Here is a 19,368-nt window from a genome sequence, read left to right as displayed (position 1 = left end):
TTATGTTCAGTTGCATACTCAAAACCTTAAAATGGGTACACAATCAACAAGTTAAAAGATAAATTACTTTTTAAAGTATCTCCGTGGTTTGGAAACCTAGGTGTAACAGTGGAACCTGGATGTCATGTAAATTCAGTAAAAACACCAGGTTTTGTCAAAATAGCAGGTTTTAGATGAACTTAATGTAAATATAGGAAGGTTTTGACCAAATACAATCACATAATTCCTTGTTTACTTGGTATATAGTGCGAGTTGGAAGAGTCTACAGGGTCCTTGTGTTTATGGATTTCTTGTTTCAATTGAGAATTTCCATTTCCAATTTTGGGGAATCTTTGGTTCAGCTCAAAGATAATGCCTATATCTCAATTATATAGTACAGCTTGTACTATTAATTTGAGATAAATGACTATGAGATGTCAATCTTCCAACAATATTGACTGGCCAACCTATAGAAGACAAGATGGTAGAACTCCCATTGCATTAAAATCACTACTGTAAATATCTTTCCTGAAGAAATAATAAGTGGATGTCTTTGAAGTTGTAATCAGTATCTTTCACTTCTGATGAGTCTTTTAATCCTCTCCCAAAGGTATTTTTCCATTGATTTTTAGAGTGGAAGAGAGGGAAAGAGAGAAACATCCATGTGAGAGAAACACATTGATTGTTTGCCTCCTGCAGGTGCCCCGACCAGGGCCCGGGCTGGGGAGGATCTGCAACTGAGGTACATGCCCCTGACCCTTCAGTCCGTAGGCCAACGCTCTATCCACTGAGCCAAACTGGCTTGGGCTGATGTGTTCTAATTCTAAAAAAAATGGTTATATCATTCTCCTATGAAAAAGAATTTCATGTTATAATAAATAGACAAAAGACAATCCAAGTAAAATTTTTTAATAAAGATAATTACAAAAGATGGAAAAATCAGCTCAGAAAGGCCAATTACTTCTTTAATAGATCAGTTTTTGACATAATAACTCACATCAATTTTAAATACTATCACATAAAGCATGGTGGAGAAAAGAAATTTTGCTTCATAATTAGAAACTCACACTAAAACTTGCCAAGAACAAAAACAAACCAAAGAAAAAAGCCATTTTGAAAATAAATACAGTCCATGCCAAAGTAGTATAAAATGAAGCCAGAAGTCTTCAAAAAGAAAACACTTTTCTTGCCAACATTTTCTTATTTTTTAATGTTTTCTGAAATTGGAGACTTTCAAATTCAAGGGTTGCTGAGCTGTTCTGATTTGGCTCTGTTAAAAGAGGCAACGCGAAAGATTAAAAATGACACAGTCCCAGTTTAAATACACTGACCTATCTATCGATCAGGTCCTGTACACTCATGCCAAGCAACATGTAAGCTGATAATATGCTCTCAGTGTTTTTGGAGTACTGACTGCCTTAATCTTTCTAGTGGTTTTATAAGTTTTTCCAAGTTATCCTGTAAAGGCTAGCACAAAATTACATGTGGCCAAGCATTCAAATAAGCTTTCTGATAATAAAAATCTCCATTGCTTTTTTAAAAAAACTGTATGTTTCTTAAATTTACCCATTTCACAATAGTAAAAAGATCACATATGTAGAAGCAAGCACCATGAAAGACCATTAAGTGCCCATATAAAAATAGCAAAAGGTATCACCTATAATCTATAATAAAAGCATAATATGCTAATTAGACAGGACGAACTTCTGGACAAAGCTGGGGCTGCGAGGGAAGCCCAGGTCCCGGGTGCCAGAGGGAAGCTGGTGCCGGCAGCCGGGGGAGGAAGGCCTACTCTTGCACAAATTTTGTATGTGAGGCCTCTAGTAAATTACATGAAAGAATACAAATTGATTCAGTTTCAATATTAATTAGTACTGGTCCTTGTGACTTTTTTAAGGCAAGCTACATCAATGATAGATGAGTAGCTAAGCAGATGACATAAATGATGGTTAAGATGGCATATTTGTCTTATGAGCCAACATAGATAAAATTCAGAGCATCTCATACAACTTACTGATGTTCTCAGGCTCAGTTCAGTAGTTCTCAAAAGAATACATACCCAAATAAATGTGTTTATTGTTTATATAGCATACAAAAATTACTAGTTAAGAAATATAATTTACCCTTTGGTATCTGTTTTTTCACCACTATTATCCTTGGATTTATCTTCTTCCTTAACATCTATAAACAAAAATTAGAAGAGATTAAAACCTATTTTGAAATATAAAACACTTTAAAGTATACCTTACTTAAAATATAAAAAGCTGTCATATATATACACAGGGTCTCCCCAAAAATGTATAGACTTTACATAGCTGATAGCTAAATTGATGTTTCTTTTCAGATTTAACCCATTGGAATGAATAAATTTTCAAAGTGTGTATACATTTTTTGGGACACCCTGTATATTGCTATTTATTAATTCAGTAACTGAATAAGCTTTGTGCTAGGTTCTGTGTTAAATGACAGATTCACAGTATCCATGTACCAGCACAGTCCTTGTCCTTCTGGAAGTTTAGTTTCTGTGGGAGCACAGTGTTACAGCTGGAATATGTGCTGTGAAGAAATTAAGCCACGAGAAAGAGCACAGCATTGTAAGATCAGAAAAGGTAACACGAAGAAGTGACATTTAAAAGTTTCCTTAAGAATAGCTTTGGGTGAAAAGGAGGAAGTATTTTGAACAGAGGGAAAACTTAATAGAACTTTGAGAAAAGAAGGAAGTAGTAGGTTGCCGAGAAAAACTGAAAGACCAGTATCACTGGAATATTGTCACAAGGGGCGAGAATTAGATAAGGAGTCCAAAGACAAAGCAGAGGTAAACCCTATTGTTTATAACAATAGTTTTTAATCCTTGTTTTATTTTTTTTTAATATTTTATTGGTACATGTCCTTGACCGGAATCGAACCCGGGACCCTTCAGTCCGCAGGCAGACGCTCTATCCACTGAGCCAAACCAGTCAGGCAATCCTCAGTTTTCTATGGTAATATTTCACCTGCAGGGTGAGGGATTTTTTAAAAAATATTTTTATTAATTTTTTACAGAGAGGAAGGGAGAGGGATAGAGTTAGAAACACTGATCATGTGCCTCCTGCACAACTCCACTGGGGATCAAGCCCTCAACCAAGGAATTGAACCAAGGACCCAGCAATCCGCAGCCCGATGCTCTATCCACTGAGTCAAACCGGCTAGGGGAGGGCGAGGGATTTTAACAATTGCAAGGCCCTTTAAGAATCTTATAAAAAAAGTTTTTAAAATTTTTTCAATTAATATCAGCAATATAATAAGTACAGAGGAGGTAAAAACCATGAGATTAATCTACTATCAGGACATTAAACCAAATCAAAAGGTACTCTCATTTTTAGCTAACAGCAATGAAAGACAAACACCCTAGTGTACCCACTTTCCCATTTGAAAGAAAAAGCAACAAAAAAAAGGTTTGAAAATGAGACTAAACACCAAAAACAAGACAAGAAGACCTACTGACTGAGAAAAAAACAAACAAAAACAGAAAAATCCTACAGCTAAAGTCTAAGTCCCCCTTACTTCAATCATAGCTCAAATTTCTGGATGTCAATCAGTACAGAAGAGCAGAATGAACCATCACTGTATCACTGCAATACACTGGAAAGTTAAAATTATAAAATGGAAGAGAACAGCAGTCTATAGAGGAGTAAATCCATAAAAGAACAAAACTAGATGTACCAAGATGTGCTATGAACTCCTAACTCTACTAAAAAAGAAAAAAAAACACCCAAGAGCTAGCTTAGTAGAAAACTTCAATGTGATAGATATAAGATAAGGATGCTGGATCAGTATCTGAGTCAGTTTTCCACATGCTAAAGTGTCAAAATTAGCAGGCCAGCTAAAATTCATGCCCATTACCATTACTTGCATAGGGGTATCAGGTATCCATTCAGGAAATTCACCAAGTGCTGAAAATACAGATATTTAAGACAATGCGTTCCCCTGGTCATAAGCAGCTCTATCTAGCAGGGGAATTATGTAAAATCGTGTAATGAGGCACTAAATTATGATGTGTTAAATGAAATGACTGAGATATGTACAAGTGCTCTGGGAACTCAGATAAAAGATAACTGATTCTCATAGCAAATTCAATGCCCTAAAGCATCTATTTTCTCAACAGAGAAGCTGACAGGGCAAAGTAGTATCTCCTCCCCGAGCCAGCTCCTCAATCCCTTCCTATCTTTCCCGTTTTTGTTTTCTTCAAACAATTTCTGAAAAAGTCTATTCTCTGAGCTTTTCCAAAATGATCCGATTGGTCTAAGGATAATGTAACTTCTTGTGTTTCATTCCCAGCAAATAAACTTTAGGGAGTTAAAAATTATTTTAAATTTCAGCTTTGCTCACAGCCTGTAAAGGGATCTATAATCACTTTGTCTTTCCTCTCACCCAATCTATGTCATAGTGCAATGTTCCCTATGTTTAGCCCATGTCAACCAAGAGAAGGTAATAAGGTTTCCTATATTATAAAAGCAAATGTGACTAATAACATTTAGAGAGCTTTAAATAAAAGATAGTTAAGAGCTAAGCACCACTTACATGGTAAAAAGGTCACCTACCTAGTACCCGCTACCTCCAATATTTGTGTAATTGACTCCAGGATCTCATAAAAACCGCACTGCTGCTTACTTTTAAAAAGTTACAATTTTATTATTATTTTTTAAAATATATTTTTATTGATTTCAGAGAGGAAGGAAGAGGGAGAGAGAGAGATAGATCAATGATGAGAGAGAATCATTGATTGGCTGCCTCCTGCATGCCCAAATTGGCGATTGAGCCCGCAACCTGGGCATGTGCCTGACTGGGAATCCAACTACGACCTCCTGGTTCATAGGTCGACACTCAACCACTGAGCCATGCCGGCCGGGCTAAAAAGCTACAATTTTAAAACACATCTACCAAAACAATAAATCTCACCAGCTTTTTTGTCTTCTGTTTCCTTCTTGTCTTCCTCAATTCTAGCTTTCTTTGCTCCTTTCTTATGATCAGCCACATTTCTACGACCTCCTTCTCCTTCATCCTCTGAATCTGAGAATTCTTCATCACAAGCTATCCGTTTGTCTGATGCTCGAACTGATATATAAAAATTAAAAACAAAGTTCTGATAAAAGTAGTCATAGGTTTTTTCACTGTCACAGAGTACTTTGTACAAATGTACTAACCGGTCACTACATTTAAAAGTATAGGATAAGAAATACTTTATAATTTTAAGGTTAGAACTTAATGCATGGTTTGCTAAATACTAAAAATTTAGCTTTGATCTAGGAAGAAATATGAAAAACATTTCAGAAATCTCAAAAAAAACTTTGGAAGAAAAAAATTAGTTCTAATAGGAGGTGAGAGGATGATGTCATTATTTAAAAAGTAAACTTTTATTTCAGAGCTGAGAGGGAAAGCAAACAAAATAAAAAAGCCGTCAACCAAATACATCAATGTCTACACCAACAGCATACCATTAGGCTATACATCGGGCAATTATTAAGTGGATGAGACTAGAATCAAACAGAAGTGCTTCAGGTCATTCAACTCACTCTACTTTAAATAATTTATTTTCCAATTTATTCCCAAGTATACGTAAGTGGATAGTTTGTGGAAACTTCTGGTCATATACAGGGGTGGGCAAAAGTAGGTTTACAGTTGTTCACATGGAAAATACAATAAGAATACTCCGTGTTTTGCATATTCAATAGTAAACCTACTTTTGCCCATCCCTGTATATTCTACATATATAAAAGCCTAACAGACCATTACTACTGGAACGACTGGTCAGCCAGTTGCTATGACGTGCACTGACCACTAGGGGGCAGATGCTCAATGCAGGAGCCGCCCCCTGGTGGTCAGTGCACTCCCACAGCCAACCTCCCATGGTCCCTCCCCTCCCCAGTCCAGCAGCTGGTAGGCCCCCAGGCCCTGGCCGGCCCCCATCGGGGCTGGGCAAGATGGCCCAAATAGGCCCTTGATTGCCAGCCAGGCCTAGGGAACCTACCCGTGCACAAATTTCGTGCACTGGGCATCTAGTAGTCATATAAATTGAAATCACTGATACTCAAATTAGTCTTTGAGACATATGGAGGTTAAACTATTTAAGATTAAAAATGGAAGAGAGGCAAAAATAATAGTGTGCTAATGAAACATGACCCATTGTGTTCTTGGGCAATTAAAACCTTCAGTTTGTAGTGTTATTTTAATAAACCAGGAAAATGTAACAGAATACACATCAAAGCATTATCTTACTAGAAATTCTCTTGTCTGGGTCTTCTCCATCTTCATCTCCACTGTCTTCATGGACAGCATCTTCTGGAATAGCTTGCATTTGGACACCAGGTGCATGAGGCAACATGCGTAAATTTTCAAATAAACGCTGCCTAAATTATACACACAAAGCTATTATTAGACACAATTCATTCTCTTTCAAGTTCCTTTTAAATGTTGATGAAACACATTAAGCAAAAAACTTCATCTTTTATTTAACTTAAACCTCTGAATTAAAATAACAAATTAACTTAGCACTGATACTTTACATATTATAAACCCATCCAATCTTTAAAATTTACAATGCAGGTAAGAAATCCCCATATTTCATTGGTAAGAAAATATAAGCACAAAGGTAAATCAGTTTGCCAAATGTCACAGATCTAGAGAACACAAACCCAGGCCTAAGTACTACAATGTCCATGAAAATACATTTTATTTCACTTTCATGTAAAACAAGAGTATAAACTTTATAGTGCCTCTTGCAAACTAAAAACTAATAGAAAATTAAAATATTTTTGAGCTATGTAGCCTACATATTTGCCATTATGTTTAAAAATTAAAGAAATCAATAATCTTAAGATTTCAAATGCTTTTGAAAAGGACAAAGGGAATATATTATGTAGAAAGATAAAATGACCTACTGCACTTGGCCTTCTAGATTCCTAAAGTTATATCAAATGTTTATCAAAACAATTCACTGATGTCTTACTTTATCTTTTCCATATATTCTGGAGTGTTCTGGTTTGTCATATTTGAAGGACTAATATGCAGTTTGAAGTCTGGTCCAAAATACTCAAAGTAATCATTATATGGCAATTCTATTAAAAACAATCAAATAAAATTACGTATTAAAAGCTTAGTTTTCACACAAATCCATACACAAAATTCCAGATTCAACTTGAGAAATATTTCCAAAGAAAATATTTAAACGTGAATGCGAAGTGATTAATTGACTGCTCTTCTATTTACATGGTTTTGGAATCTAATCACCCACCCATCTATTTCTGTATATTGACAGTTCATCCGATAAAAATATAATAAAAATACATACCATTAGGAATCTCACAATCAAGGGCAACTGCAGTTTCATACGTCCAACAGCGAGCAACGTTACGAATTGTGTATCCACCTCCCCCAAGCATCAGTAATGGTAAATTGAAAGTTTTTACAACTTCTACACATTTAGCATGACCTAAGACAAAGAGATTTGGGCAACAATAAGTCTGCATTGTTAGAGTTTGAAAAATAAAAATTAAAAAATATAACAAGATTTTAAAAAACCAAAATGGCATTTCAAAAACAAGTATGTAAAAATTTCCAGAAATTTCTCATCTAAAATTTTTAAAATAAAACAATAAAAACAAAACTGTTTTTTATAAAAACACCTTTTACAATAATATACAAAGCACAGTAAGACATAACTGGCTAGTTTAGCAAGTGTCCCTGATAGAAAAGTCAAATATACAACTATATTAAGATCAAAATATAAATACAACACATTTTTATTAAACAGGAAGATGTTATGTGATATGAAGATGTTTTATTCATGTGTAGTTACACAAGGGAAAAGAAATCAAGTAACAATGAAACATTATGCACAATGAAAGGCTATCCAACTAAGTTTAACTGTAGGTTATCTTTAGGTAGCAGTATTATAATTTTCTTACCTTATTAAAGATGATAAAATTAATACCTATTACTATTAAAAACAAGTTCAATAATTTTCTATGTGTAGAAACTCAGATATAAAGTAAACATAATATAAAACCAAAATATTTCCTTTGGATAAATGTTATAATTTAAGTCAATAACAAGTTACCAGTAACAACTTAGAATATCATCACTCAGACACATAAGTCAATATTTTAAAAAAGAAAAAAAATCTTTTATTTATAGAAGCCATGCCTATTAAAGAATTTGAAAAAAAAAAAATAGAAAAAGTACAAAGAAAAACCTACATAAAACTCCATCATCCAAAGGTAATTTAAAAAATATATTCCCTTTCAATTCCCTCTCACTCAATTTTTTAAAGTTTAGTGATCTTGTTACTGTATATTGTGAACATTCTCATTAAGTATTTTTCAATAGTTGTACTACATGATTCATAACTCTTTTTATTATTGCTACTAGAAAAACATAGCTTTCTTATATCAGATTAGAGGCCCAGTGCACGAATTCATGCATGGGTGGGGTCCCTCGGTCTGGCTGGTGATTGGGGCCAATCGGGGCATCTTGCCCAGTCCCAATGAGGGCCGCAGGAGGTTGGCCAGCTGGGGGGAGGGGCCGTGGGAGGTTGGCTTTTATATATATAGATAGACTGTTTGGGTGTTTTATAAGAAAACAGAAGCTTACTTACAGACTTCCAAGTAAAGATAGCTGGCTAGACAAAGAAATTTACTTTACTTATATCTCAAACCTGACAAAAAAGGATTATAAAAGGATTTTCTAAAAAGGCTAAATTCCACAAAAAGAAAGATTGAGACAAAACAGACATTAACACTGTAAAGGAAGAAAAGAAATGAACAAGAGGTAACTGACTTTAGCAGGCCTGAGAAATCTGAATAGAGGATGGCAGCAGAGAAAATTACAATCAAGTTTAAGATTTGGGATTATAAATATATGCTTTATATAACTAAAATGCTATCAGTCAATTAAAATATATAGATTTATTATTGTAAGAGTAAAATGCTGCAGTTTATAATTATGAAAGCTATTGCTTTTAAGAATGAAAGCATTGAGAACTTTCAAAGAGTTAAGACAAAAAATTGACAGTTGCCGGAACCGGTTTGGCTCAGTGGATAGAGCGTCGGCCTGCGGACTGAAAGGTCCCAGGTTCGATTCCGGTCAAGGGCATGTACCTGGGTTGCGGGCACATCCCCAGTGGGAGATGTGCAGGAGGCAGCTGATCAATGTTTCTCTCTCATCGATGTTTCTAACTCTCTATCTCTCTCCCTTCCTCTCTGTAAAAAATCAATAAAATATATTTAAAAAAAAAAAAAAATTGACAGTTAATATATATCTTAAGAGTGCATTAGGTAGATCATTTTTGGGAAATCATATGCATCTTGAGGCAATAGATCATTATCAACACATATGAAGTTACAATATGAAACTTGCTATTTGGCCATTGTTAACCTACTAAGAAAAGCAGCAATTAATTTCATATAGTTCAACCTAAAAATGTAAAATAGATTATACCATAATTCTAATGTTGCCTGGTATAGTAACAAGCGTGACATTAAACAAAAGAGACTTTAATATCTGCACTTATTTAATTCCAATTAGGCCAATAGTTATTCTGGAAAAAGTTCTATTTGAGAATTCTTCACATCTATGAGAGAATTCAAAGCAAAACATCAACTTGTTACCTTAAAATTCACAAGGAAAACAACTCCAAAATTATGTCCAACATCCATGATGAATTACTACTGATCCATACATAATACATTAAATACAATTTCAGATTTATTTTTATTCCTTAGAAGTCCATTCCATAATGGTCATTTTTCTTCAGTTTGGTCTAGACCTCTATCATATGTTGATTTCAACACCTGGTCAAATAGAAGTGTTGAAATCAACATAATCTCCTTATCTCCCACATGACTTTTCTCAGGCAGCCACTTGAAAATGTGCTCCACCAAAATGAGAGACAAAATTAAGAGGAAATAGCAATCAGGGGAGCCAATTCAACAGAGAAGCAAAGAACAGCTTACTTTCCACCAGACCAGGTCTAGAGAGGAGACTCATCCAAATAGGACCCCAGATCAGAAGGCTGTTCTCCAAGAAGGTTAAACTGATAGGAAATGATAGAATACTTGATGCATCTGAATATATGAAGCTACTTAGACACTGGCCATTTAGTAATATGTAAAGAGAAAATTAAGGCAATGAAAAACTGGAAAAAGCAAGTTATGCAATAAAAAAAATTGATAAGCTGAAATGTACTTTAATGTTATTGATGATGCTGTAAAACAGTGACTACCATACCAAAGTCTGTTATAAATACCAGAGTTGTATGGTAAAAATTAAGCTATTAGAAGGGTGTGTGCATATTAGGGATAAAGTGTGAAAAGGAACTGAATCCCTCCTTTCAAAATAAAAAATACACAAGGCTAAAATAAAAAACTGAAAGTAGGAAAGTTTGCATGTTTTTTAGAGAAAGATACACACACCAAAAGAATCAACCAAAAACTATGAAAATAGCTGCCCTGGTTGAGACTGCAACAAGCTCTATAAAACTATTCATGTATGACTGTATACATAAACTTGACAAAATGAAAAAGACCTAAATAAGACCTTACTGAAATAAGAGTAATTGTAGTTAGAAAAATCAATTTCAAACAAACACATACATAATTTTCTGGAACTATCACCCTTTAAATTGCTCACCTTTGACTGTCAGATTGAAGCAACCAAGTCTATCACCAGATAGCGAGTCTGCACCACACTGTAGCACCACAGCACTAGGCTGATACATCTCCATCACTTTTGAGATGATCTATGTACAAAATAACAAATGTTAATATTTCTAAAAAGATTTTCAAATTCATTTTGAGTTTGAAAATAGTAATACTTACAGGCTTAAATATTTGCCCATAAGATTCATCATCTATACCATCTCTCATTGGAAAATTGACAGCATAGTATTTGCCTTTTCCTGCACCAATATCCTAAAATAGAGAGTTAAACAGATGTTAGAAAATACTTCATAATAAAAAGTTTGACAGATTTTTTTAAATTAAAATATTTTAGGAGATTAAAAGAACAGGTAACAAAAAACAATTCTGTATTCATCATGTGGATGAGAAAGGAAATAATACAGAATAGAATAAGGGCATATTTTAACATTAACAGACTGCTAACAAAGCTGAAAAGAACCAATTCCAACAAATTGGTAATGATTTTGGGAAATTTAACATAAGCAGTTAAAAGGCAATATTAAGTTACATATTACATTATTCCAAAAAATTTATCATAAACAGAGTATGTAAGAAATTTTTATGAGTAAAACTACAGAAGATATACTCTGAGCCAAAGGACCCTGTCTACGTAATACAGAATCCTTCTTATGGTTCACAATCTGGCAGACTTTATTGACATTTTAATAGCTTCAGACTAAAGCATCAAAATCTCTACTTTAATTGGGTTTGAAATACAATTCTTTCTACTTGTTCAATAAGTACCACTCTAGGCACTTAATACCTACCAAAAGAAGCAAAGGAGAGAAGTTGATGTCTAGATTCCAGCTATACACACACTATACATATATACACACATATACATACTTGTATATGTATATGGATATATACAGGTATATATGGACATATTCCTAGAAGAGATGGGATAGGGGACATTTCTACAAAATAGTGCTTTAACAACACCAAGGATTGGAAATGACTGATTCTTATGTATTTTAAATTATGTCTCAATAAATATGAATCTTTAGGGTTAACACCTGTACAAGTTCTTCCCTTATCTCTCATGGAAAGATCCTGCACTAAAAACAGTTGGAATATACTCTGACAATAAGGACAAGTTGATTAGAAGTTATCACTCTAGGTAGGCAACTCAGAGCTGCTGCCTCTGTTGGACCAAGCTGTATCCCTTTCATTTCTTTCACCACTGCTCCTTTATCACACCTTTGTTTTATTCTTCTATCTAGATACTACTAATCTAATAAATGCAACCAGGGTTTTAACAATGATCTAAGCTCAGAGTAGCCTTTTCTGATTTATAATGAACTGTCAGGTAGAGAAGGGAATGTTCATTAAAATAACATCCAAAGACACACTGAAGTTTCACAAAAATCCAAACACAACTACACATATAATGTAATTATTGACTTTAGTTTCCTTACAAAATTCCTCATATCCAAAAGGAAAAAATTATGAAGGCTTTTCATATAATGGGTATAAAATCTTAGTGAGGAAGAGATGTTCAAAGTCACTCTTAAATATTTTTAAAACATGCATTCTCCAACAGCTTCAATCATAAGAATACTGACAAAAAGAAAACAGAGACCTCCATTTGCCATTTCTGAGATTAATTAGGATTACATTACAAAACCACTATCCTTCCTTAAGCTTAATGCTGAGAAGGCTTTAATTTCTACTGGGATGCAATGACTGCAGACAAATGAATTCTAATGGTTTAGAGCAGTGGTTCTCAAATGTTAATGTGCAGAATACCCCCGAGACCCGAGGAGATGTGCTTCTAACAAGTTCCCAGCGGATGCTAATTTTACCAGTTTAAAGGATCATACTTTGATAACCATTGGGTCTATAAAATCAGACCAAGTGGGGAAAGGCATAGAAGTAGCTAACTGGCATGTAACTGAAAATATAAATTTGCAATTTTAAAAACCACATAATTTAAAATGAAATATATTGACTTCCCACCTACTTTTAAGTTAAAAAAAAAAAAGGTTTCACCATCACAACTATTACTGAAAGAGCATCAACTTGTAGTCAAATAGTGAAAAGCCACACATTTGAATACTTTAAGGCCACATTAACCTTTTGGTTGGCTAATGATATATCGATTTGAAAAATAACTTTAATAGTTTAGAATTAATGTTGAATGCTACACTAAAAGGAATCTTCCCTATAATCCAGACTGAATGAAAAAGTTGTTTACATTTCTGAATTAAACTTCAACAGGCATGTGTGAACTCTAATGAAGCAAAAAATTTCAAGAAGTTTATAGAAACAGAATTTGAACATTGCTTTTTACATTCATGAAATTTAAGAGTGCCAAATGAAAGAAGATAATAGATATATAATAGAAATAGTTAACTTAATGTAATAGGCGGGATAAGCTATGGTATTTTCTCTTCTGACCAATGCCAGAAGCTCAAGAAAAATAGATTAAAATTAGACCTATTAAGTCAAGACCAATCATAAAAGGAGAATAGTACAAGAACCTAAAAAACTTAGTCAATTACTTTATTCTAGCAATCAATACCAAAGTATACTACCAATAAGTAGGTTTTGAATATTCAAATTAAACCTCAAGAAAAGTGCTTCATGCTTTGCTTATGTTCAAAAATAGCTATTCAACCAAAGAAAATAGTTGAGCAAAGGAAAGTCCTGTAAGGTCTCATTAAATTTTTACTTATAGTAAGTTAAACTGAATTCTAGATGTTATAGCATATAAAATGACTCAACTCTGCATATACGATTCAAATTAGTGTCTCAGGAAAATATTAGTTCAGGTACAGGATTACTAGCCTCTCATATTTATCCAGGCAGAATTCAGTCATACCCTTAAGTCTCCTGTTCCAGGAAAGTATTCCCCGTATTTATGGAATGATACAGTCATTACACGATCTGTTGTATAAAAAGCTTCTTCAACACCATCACCGTGATGGATATCAATATCAATATATAAGACTCTCTGGTGATACCTGCAAAGAGAGCCGTAACTAAGTTATTTAAAGGTTTTAAGATGGGAAGAACCACCATGGATTTAGAAAGCCTATTTTTGAGCTCTTAAATGCCAGAAGGCTTAATCCACTTTCTTACTTTATTTCCTTTAGTCCAATATAAGTGAGAAATTGTACTTGCTGTGAAATCTGTCCTATTCTATGAGCTTAAAAAACATAGTAAATACACATTTCTTTTTATTAACAACGACAGAATATATAGTAGGTCCTCAGGTTATGTTGGAGATCCGTTCCTATGGTTCAACATAACACAATTTTCGCCGTAAGTCGGAACCCACCTACATAAGCACCTACATCACTCACATGGAGCACATACACAGCAGTAATGAAGTGAAACAGTAAAAAAAATGTAAAAGAAAGATAACAATTCCTGACCTTTACTTGTGGTAAATAATAAAAAACATAAAGCACATATGTACATACATCAAAATGACAGAATTTTTTTTTTATTTTTTTAAATAAATGGGAGATGGCGACGTAACCTGAGGACTGTTTATACCAATGATGGCGAACCTTTTGAGCTCGGCATGCCAGCATTTTGAAAAACCCTAACTTAACTCTGGTGCCGTGTCACATATAGAATTTTTTTGATATTTGTAACCATAGTAAAACAAAGATGTATATTTTTGATATTTATTTTATATATTTAAATGCCATTTAACAAAGAAAAATCAAACAAAAAAATGAGTTCACGTGTCATAGGTTCGCTATCACTGGTCTATACCATATTTAAGATTGTTACTTTAAAGCATCTCTCTAGTAAATATTCAATCTTATAATAGGGTTTGGGAAGGCCTGGGGCAGGGGCAGGAGGGGGTCAATAGGGAATAAAGAGGGGAACATCTATATATATAAAAGCAAGTGACCATTAAGACCAAATGACCAGAACGACCAGTCGCTATGACGCGCACTGGCCACCAGGGGGCAGGCGCTAAACGCAGGAGCTGCCCCCTGGTTGTCAGTGCACTCCCACAGCCAACCCTCCGTGGCTACTCCCCCCGAGCCGACCAACCTCCCTAACCCTCTACCCCCCAACCCTGCCCAGCCTCCCACGGTCCCTTCCCCCTGCCAGCCAGCCCACCTCCCCCGGGGTCCCTCCCCCTAGCCGGCCGGTGCCCCAATAGGCCTCAATCACCAGCCAGGCCGAGGGAACCCACCCGTGCACAAATTTGTGCACCAGGCCTCTAGTCTATAATACTTTCAGAAATAAATTTTTTAAAAAATATATTTTTATTGATTTCAGAGAAGAAGGGAGAGGGAGAGAGAGAGAGAAAGAGAGAGAGAGAGAGAGAGAGAGAGAGAGAGAGAGAGAGAGAGAGAGAAACATCAATGATGAAAGAGAATCATTGATTGGCTGCCTCCTGCACGCCCCCTACTGGGGATCGAGCCTGCAACCTGGGCATGTGCCCTTGACCAGAATTGAACCCGGGACCCTTCAGTCCACAGGCCGATGCTCTATCCACTGAGCCAAACTGGCTATGGTAAGATAAATTAAAAAAAAAAAAAAAAAAAGGTTTGGAAATCTATGGGCCACAGCCTAAATTTGGCCAATGGCCTCTTTCTGTACCACCTTTCAGATAAAAATAGTTTTTAAAATGGTTTTACCGCCTGGCCAGCGTGATCGACCTATGAACCAGGAGGTCATGATTTGATTCCTAGTCAGGGCACATGCCCAGGTTTCGGACTCGATCCCCACTAGGGGGCATGCAGGAGGCAGCCAATCAATTATTCTCTTTCATCACTGATGTTTCTCTCTCTCCCTCTCCCTTCCTTTCTGAATCAATAAAAACATACTAAATAAAAAAATAAAAAACAGCCGAAACCGGTTTGGCTCAGTGAATAGAGCGTCGGCCTGTGGACTGAAAGGTCCCAGGTTCGATTCCGGTCAAGGGCATGTACCTGGGTTGCGGGCACATCCCCAGTGGGAGATGTGCAGGAGGCAGCTGATCGATGTTTCTCTCTCATCGATGTTTCTAACTCTCTATCTCTCTCCCTTCCTCTCTGTAAAAAATCAATAAAATATATTAAAAAAATAAATAAAAAACAAAGCAAGGATTTCAAGTGGTTTCCTGGGCCCTTGATTAGTCAACTGACACTGCCCAGTTATTTATTTGGCGAGTCAATACCAAACTTTAAGGGACTGAAAAAAATCAGCCTCTATAAAATAGTATGCATGGAATAACTACAGGTAACACATTCAAGGGTGAGAAAACACTAATTCACTACAATTTTAAGTGGAATCTGCTAAGACATGTTACAATGAATGGTGGTTAAAAAAAAAAATCTAATTTTCTAACTCCAAATTCACATATACCTTTATAGATATCTCTCTCAAGCTGTAGTCAAGGATAACTTTAACACTAACCCCTTTAGCAACTTAAGAATAATAATACCCATTTTTAGATAACAGCCCCATTCTACAATAGCTATGCAGTTATCTACATTTAATTCAATAGGTAACCAAATTTTCTTTAACACAGATTTCAAATATTTGCCATCAAAAGTTAAAACTTATAAAATGTTAAAACATAAACTTCCAGGGTCAATGTCATTTTTCATTAGTTGAAACTAACTATAACTCAAATCAAAATTGCCAAACAACTTCTAATAATTTTTAAAGGGGTAATAATCAGGAGTTTTAGACACTTATATGCATTTCTCATTTTTAAAAATTGAAGGGTTGGACAAATTTCTATTATTTCTAAAATGGTCCATAATAAATCCATTGAAGATTCACCATTAACCACGTTCATGTGATTACTTTTGATGTTGTTTTAAAAAAACGATAGATTTTTATCATTTAAATTAAAATATTTTTTATAGGAAAAATACTAACACAAAGGAACTTACTTTAGTAATTCAAGGATGGCAAGCACAATATCATTAACATAACAGAATCCTGATGCTTCTGATTTCTTAGCATGATGTAATCCTCCAGCCCAATTAACAGCCATATCAGTTTGTTGTCGGTTTAACTTTACAGCTCCAGCTAAGAAACAAGACAGGTTAAAAATTTTAAATGTTTAAAATTTAAAATTAGAAAACTATACAAAAACCCTATAAGAAAGAGTATGCCACGGGTAAGCCAAGAGTATCCTATATAATACAAGGGTAATATGCAAATTGACCCTAACAGCAGAACGACTGGGAATGACTGGTCACTATGACACACACTGACCACCAGGGGGCAGATGCTCAATGCAGGAACTGCCCCCTGGTGGTCAGTGTGCTCCCACAGGGGGAGCTCTGCTCAGCCACAAGCCAGGCTGATGGCTGTCAGCACAGCGGTGGTGGCGGGAGCCTCTGCCACCTCCTCAGTGGTACTAAGGATATCCGACTGCAGCTTAGGCCTGCTCCCCGCTGGCAAGTGGACATCCCCCGAGGGCTCCTGGGCTGCCAGAGGGATGTCTGACTGCCAGCTTAGGCCCGATCACCCGGAGAGAGGGCCTAAGCCAGCAGGTGGACATTCCCCGAGGTATCCCAGACTGTGAGAGGACACAGGCCGGGCTGAGGGACACCCCTCCCCTCCCCCGCGAGTGCACAAATTTTTGTGCACCGGGCCTCTAGTAAAATCATAAAAGGCAAGAGTCATTGTTCAGTGTTCTACATTAGCAATTTCTCCTTAGGTAAATAAATTTTTTTCCTACAGCTTTGATCTGATTAAATAAGAGCATATATGGAAAGTGGTGGTAACAGTGGTAGTTAGAGTAACACAATGGTAGCTTGAAGAGAGGAAGGAAAAAAAAGTCTGCAGTTGAAAATGAAATGGCAGTAAGAAAATAAAAAAGAAAATAAAAAGGTAGAGTCATTATGATCATAAAACATGGAAGGTTTTTGATTTAAACAAATAACCTAAAAGACACATACCATGTTTAAATCAACTTTAAGTCTGACTATATGAGGACACTTACCAACTGAGCCACCAGTTGAGAGCTGACAAAACTCAAAGAGTCCATCAAACACTGGACAATCTTCTCCAACATTAACTGTGAAAGATGGATCTCATTAATTTCAACCCATTCTATGAATTACTAAAAGCCCTTTCTTACAAAAACCATTTCCTACAAATATTTTATTTGATGCAACCATAAAACATATACATATAATAGTGATGTAAAGTTTGTAATTTAAACATATAATTTATCATTTTATCCAATGCTAGTGACCCCGTGCATGGATTTGTGTACAGTAAAAGGAAATTAATTAGAAGGTGACTGGTGGGATGGGACTGGGCGAGATGGGCTGGACACGCCCTGGAGCCAAACTCCCGCAGTTGGATTCCTGGACTGAGAGAGGGTGCAGGCTGGGGTGAGGGACCCCCGCCTCCGAGTGCATGAATTTCATGCACCAGGCCTCTAGTAAATAACTAAAATAGTATTTTATATCAGGAAAAATCCGATATAAAAAAGCCCCAATATGCAAATTGACTGAACAGAACTGGTGCTATAACGCGCACTGACCACCAGGGGGCAGACGCTCAACACAGGAGCTGCCCCCCTAGTGGTCAGTGTGCTCCCACAGGAGGAGAGCCGCTCAGCCAGAAGCCAGGCTCACGGCTTGTGAGCGCAGCGGCGGTGGTGGGAGGCTCTCCTGCCTCTGCTGCAGGAGGGCAGTAAGAAGAAATGGGTCCCAGACTGTGAGAGGGCACAGGCCGGGCTGAGGGACAAACCCTCCTCCCTTGCACGATTTTCGTACACTGGGCCTCTAGTATAATTATAAGCTTCTAAAAATGCTCAATTTTAACTAATCAATACTAATATAAACTTTTAACAAGAAACGTACATCTCTGCATCTGCTTACTATACTCAGACATGTTATCTGGTCTTATTGAACGTAGAAATTTGATGTATTCATCACTGTGGTATTTTGTCATTTCTTCAGCAGTGGCTTTATGGGGCCTCTGTGAAGTAAAATAAATGTTAGAATTGTGTAATTACAACTGGTTATATCAGAGTTATCAAACACAAAGTACACAATTTCACCTAACAGTCATCTCAAAAGAATTATATCTTCCAGAACAAATTAAATTCCAAAGCAAATCTAAATTTGTACATGCAGGTTTTAGGAAAATAATCCATTCCAAAGCTAATTCATGCTCCTTTAAAAGCATTAGACAGGTCTAACACAAACTAAGACTTAATCACTACTTTTATTTTAATGGAAATAGGTCAACCCTTAGAAATCAAATCCATGCTCATAAACACTCCTTTCCTATTTCCATCATAAACCTGCTCTGTATCCACTGATTTTATCAATGAAGTCCGAGAAAGAGACTCATTCTCCATTTTAAGTTTTTGTTAACAATCTCTCTTCCTTTTCCTAATCAAAACATCCTTATTTGGAAGAACTATTTCATTTATGACATAATTCTTCCACAAGGCTTTCTGATTGAAAGTCTCATCCAACTTCTCCTTTTCTCTAAATGTCTATATCCAAAGAAAATAACTCACACATATTCCCTAATACTGTTAACTGCTTCCCCAAATAGATAAGAACTGTTGTGTTTTGTATCTGTTTATATACATTCCCATCTTTATCTATAAAGACATTTAAGGCAGTTGTTGTAGCTTATGTTATTTTGTACTCTGCTTGTCCACCAACAGTGTTCATACACCAATACATATTTGCAGGATTAATTTCCTCTGTAATTACAAATTTATTTTGTAACA

General features: G+C 35.7%; 1 protein-coding gene across 2 annotated transcripts in view; it reads right to left on the bottom strand.

Moving 5' to 3' along the window:
* Window positions 1–872: 872 nt before the first annotated feature.
* The window catches only part of HDAC2 (histone deacetylase 2), a 29,467-nt gene continuing 10,971 nt past the window's right edge, over window positions 873–19,368 (bottom strand). Inside the window, exons 3-14 of one of the 2 annotated variants that reach the window (XM_059700654.1) lie at window positions 18,482–18,599; window positions 17,611–17,685; window positions 16,550–16,688; window positions 13,519–13,660; window positions 10,833–10,925; window positions 10,645–10,753; window positions 7,307–7,447; window positions 6,965–7,073; window positions 6,235–6,365; window positions 4,918–5,073; window positions 2,103–2,160; window positions 873–1,249 (exon numbers count right to left, since the gene is read on the bottom strand). In XM_059700654.1, the coding sequence (XP_059556637.1) occupies window positions 1,219–1,249; window positions 2,103–2,160; window positions 4,918–5,073; window positions 6,235–6,365; window positions 6,965–7,073; window positions 7,307–7,447; window positions 10,645–10,753; window positions 10,833–10,925; window positions 13,519–13,660; window positions 16,550–16,688; window positions 17,611–17,685; window positions 18,482–18,599 (1,302 nt within the window). In that variant the 3' untranslated portion in view covers window positions 873–1,218. The remainder of the gene's footprint in view (window positions 1,250–2,102; window positions 2,161–4,917; window positions 5,074–6,234; window positions 6,366–6,964; window positions 7,074–7,306; window positions 7,448–10,644; window positions 10,754–10,832; window positions 10,926–13,518; window positions 13,661–16,549; window positions 16,689–17,610; window positions 17,686–18,481; window positions 18,600–19,368) is intronic. The other variant, XM_059700653.1, reaches the window with a different exon arrangement.

The sequence above is a fragment of the Myotis daubentonii genome, chromosome 6 (assembly GCF_963259705.1).
Source record: "Myotis daubentonii chromosome 6, mMyoDau2.1, whole genome shotgun sequence".
NCBI classification, from domain to species: domain Eukaryota; kingdom Metazoa; phylum Chordata; class Mammalia; order Chiroptera; family Vespertilionidae; genus Myotis; species Myotis daubentonii.
Note: the sequence above shows the minus strand (reverse complement) of the source record. Positions and strands in the feature narration are given on the sequence as shown.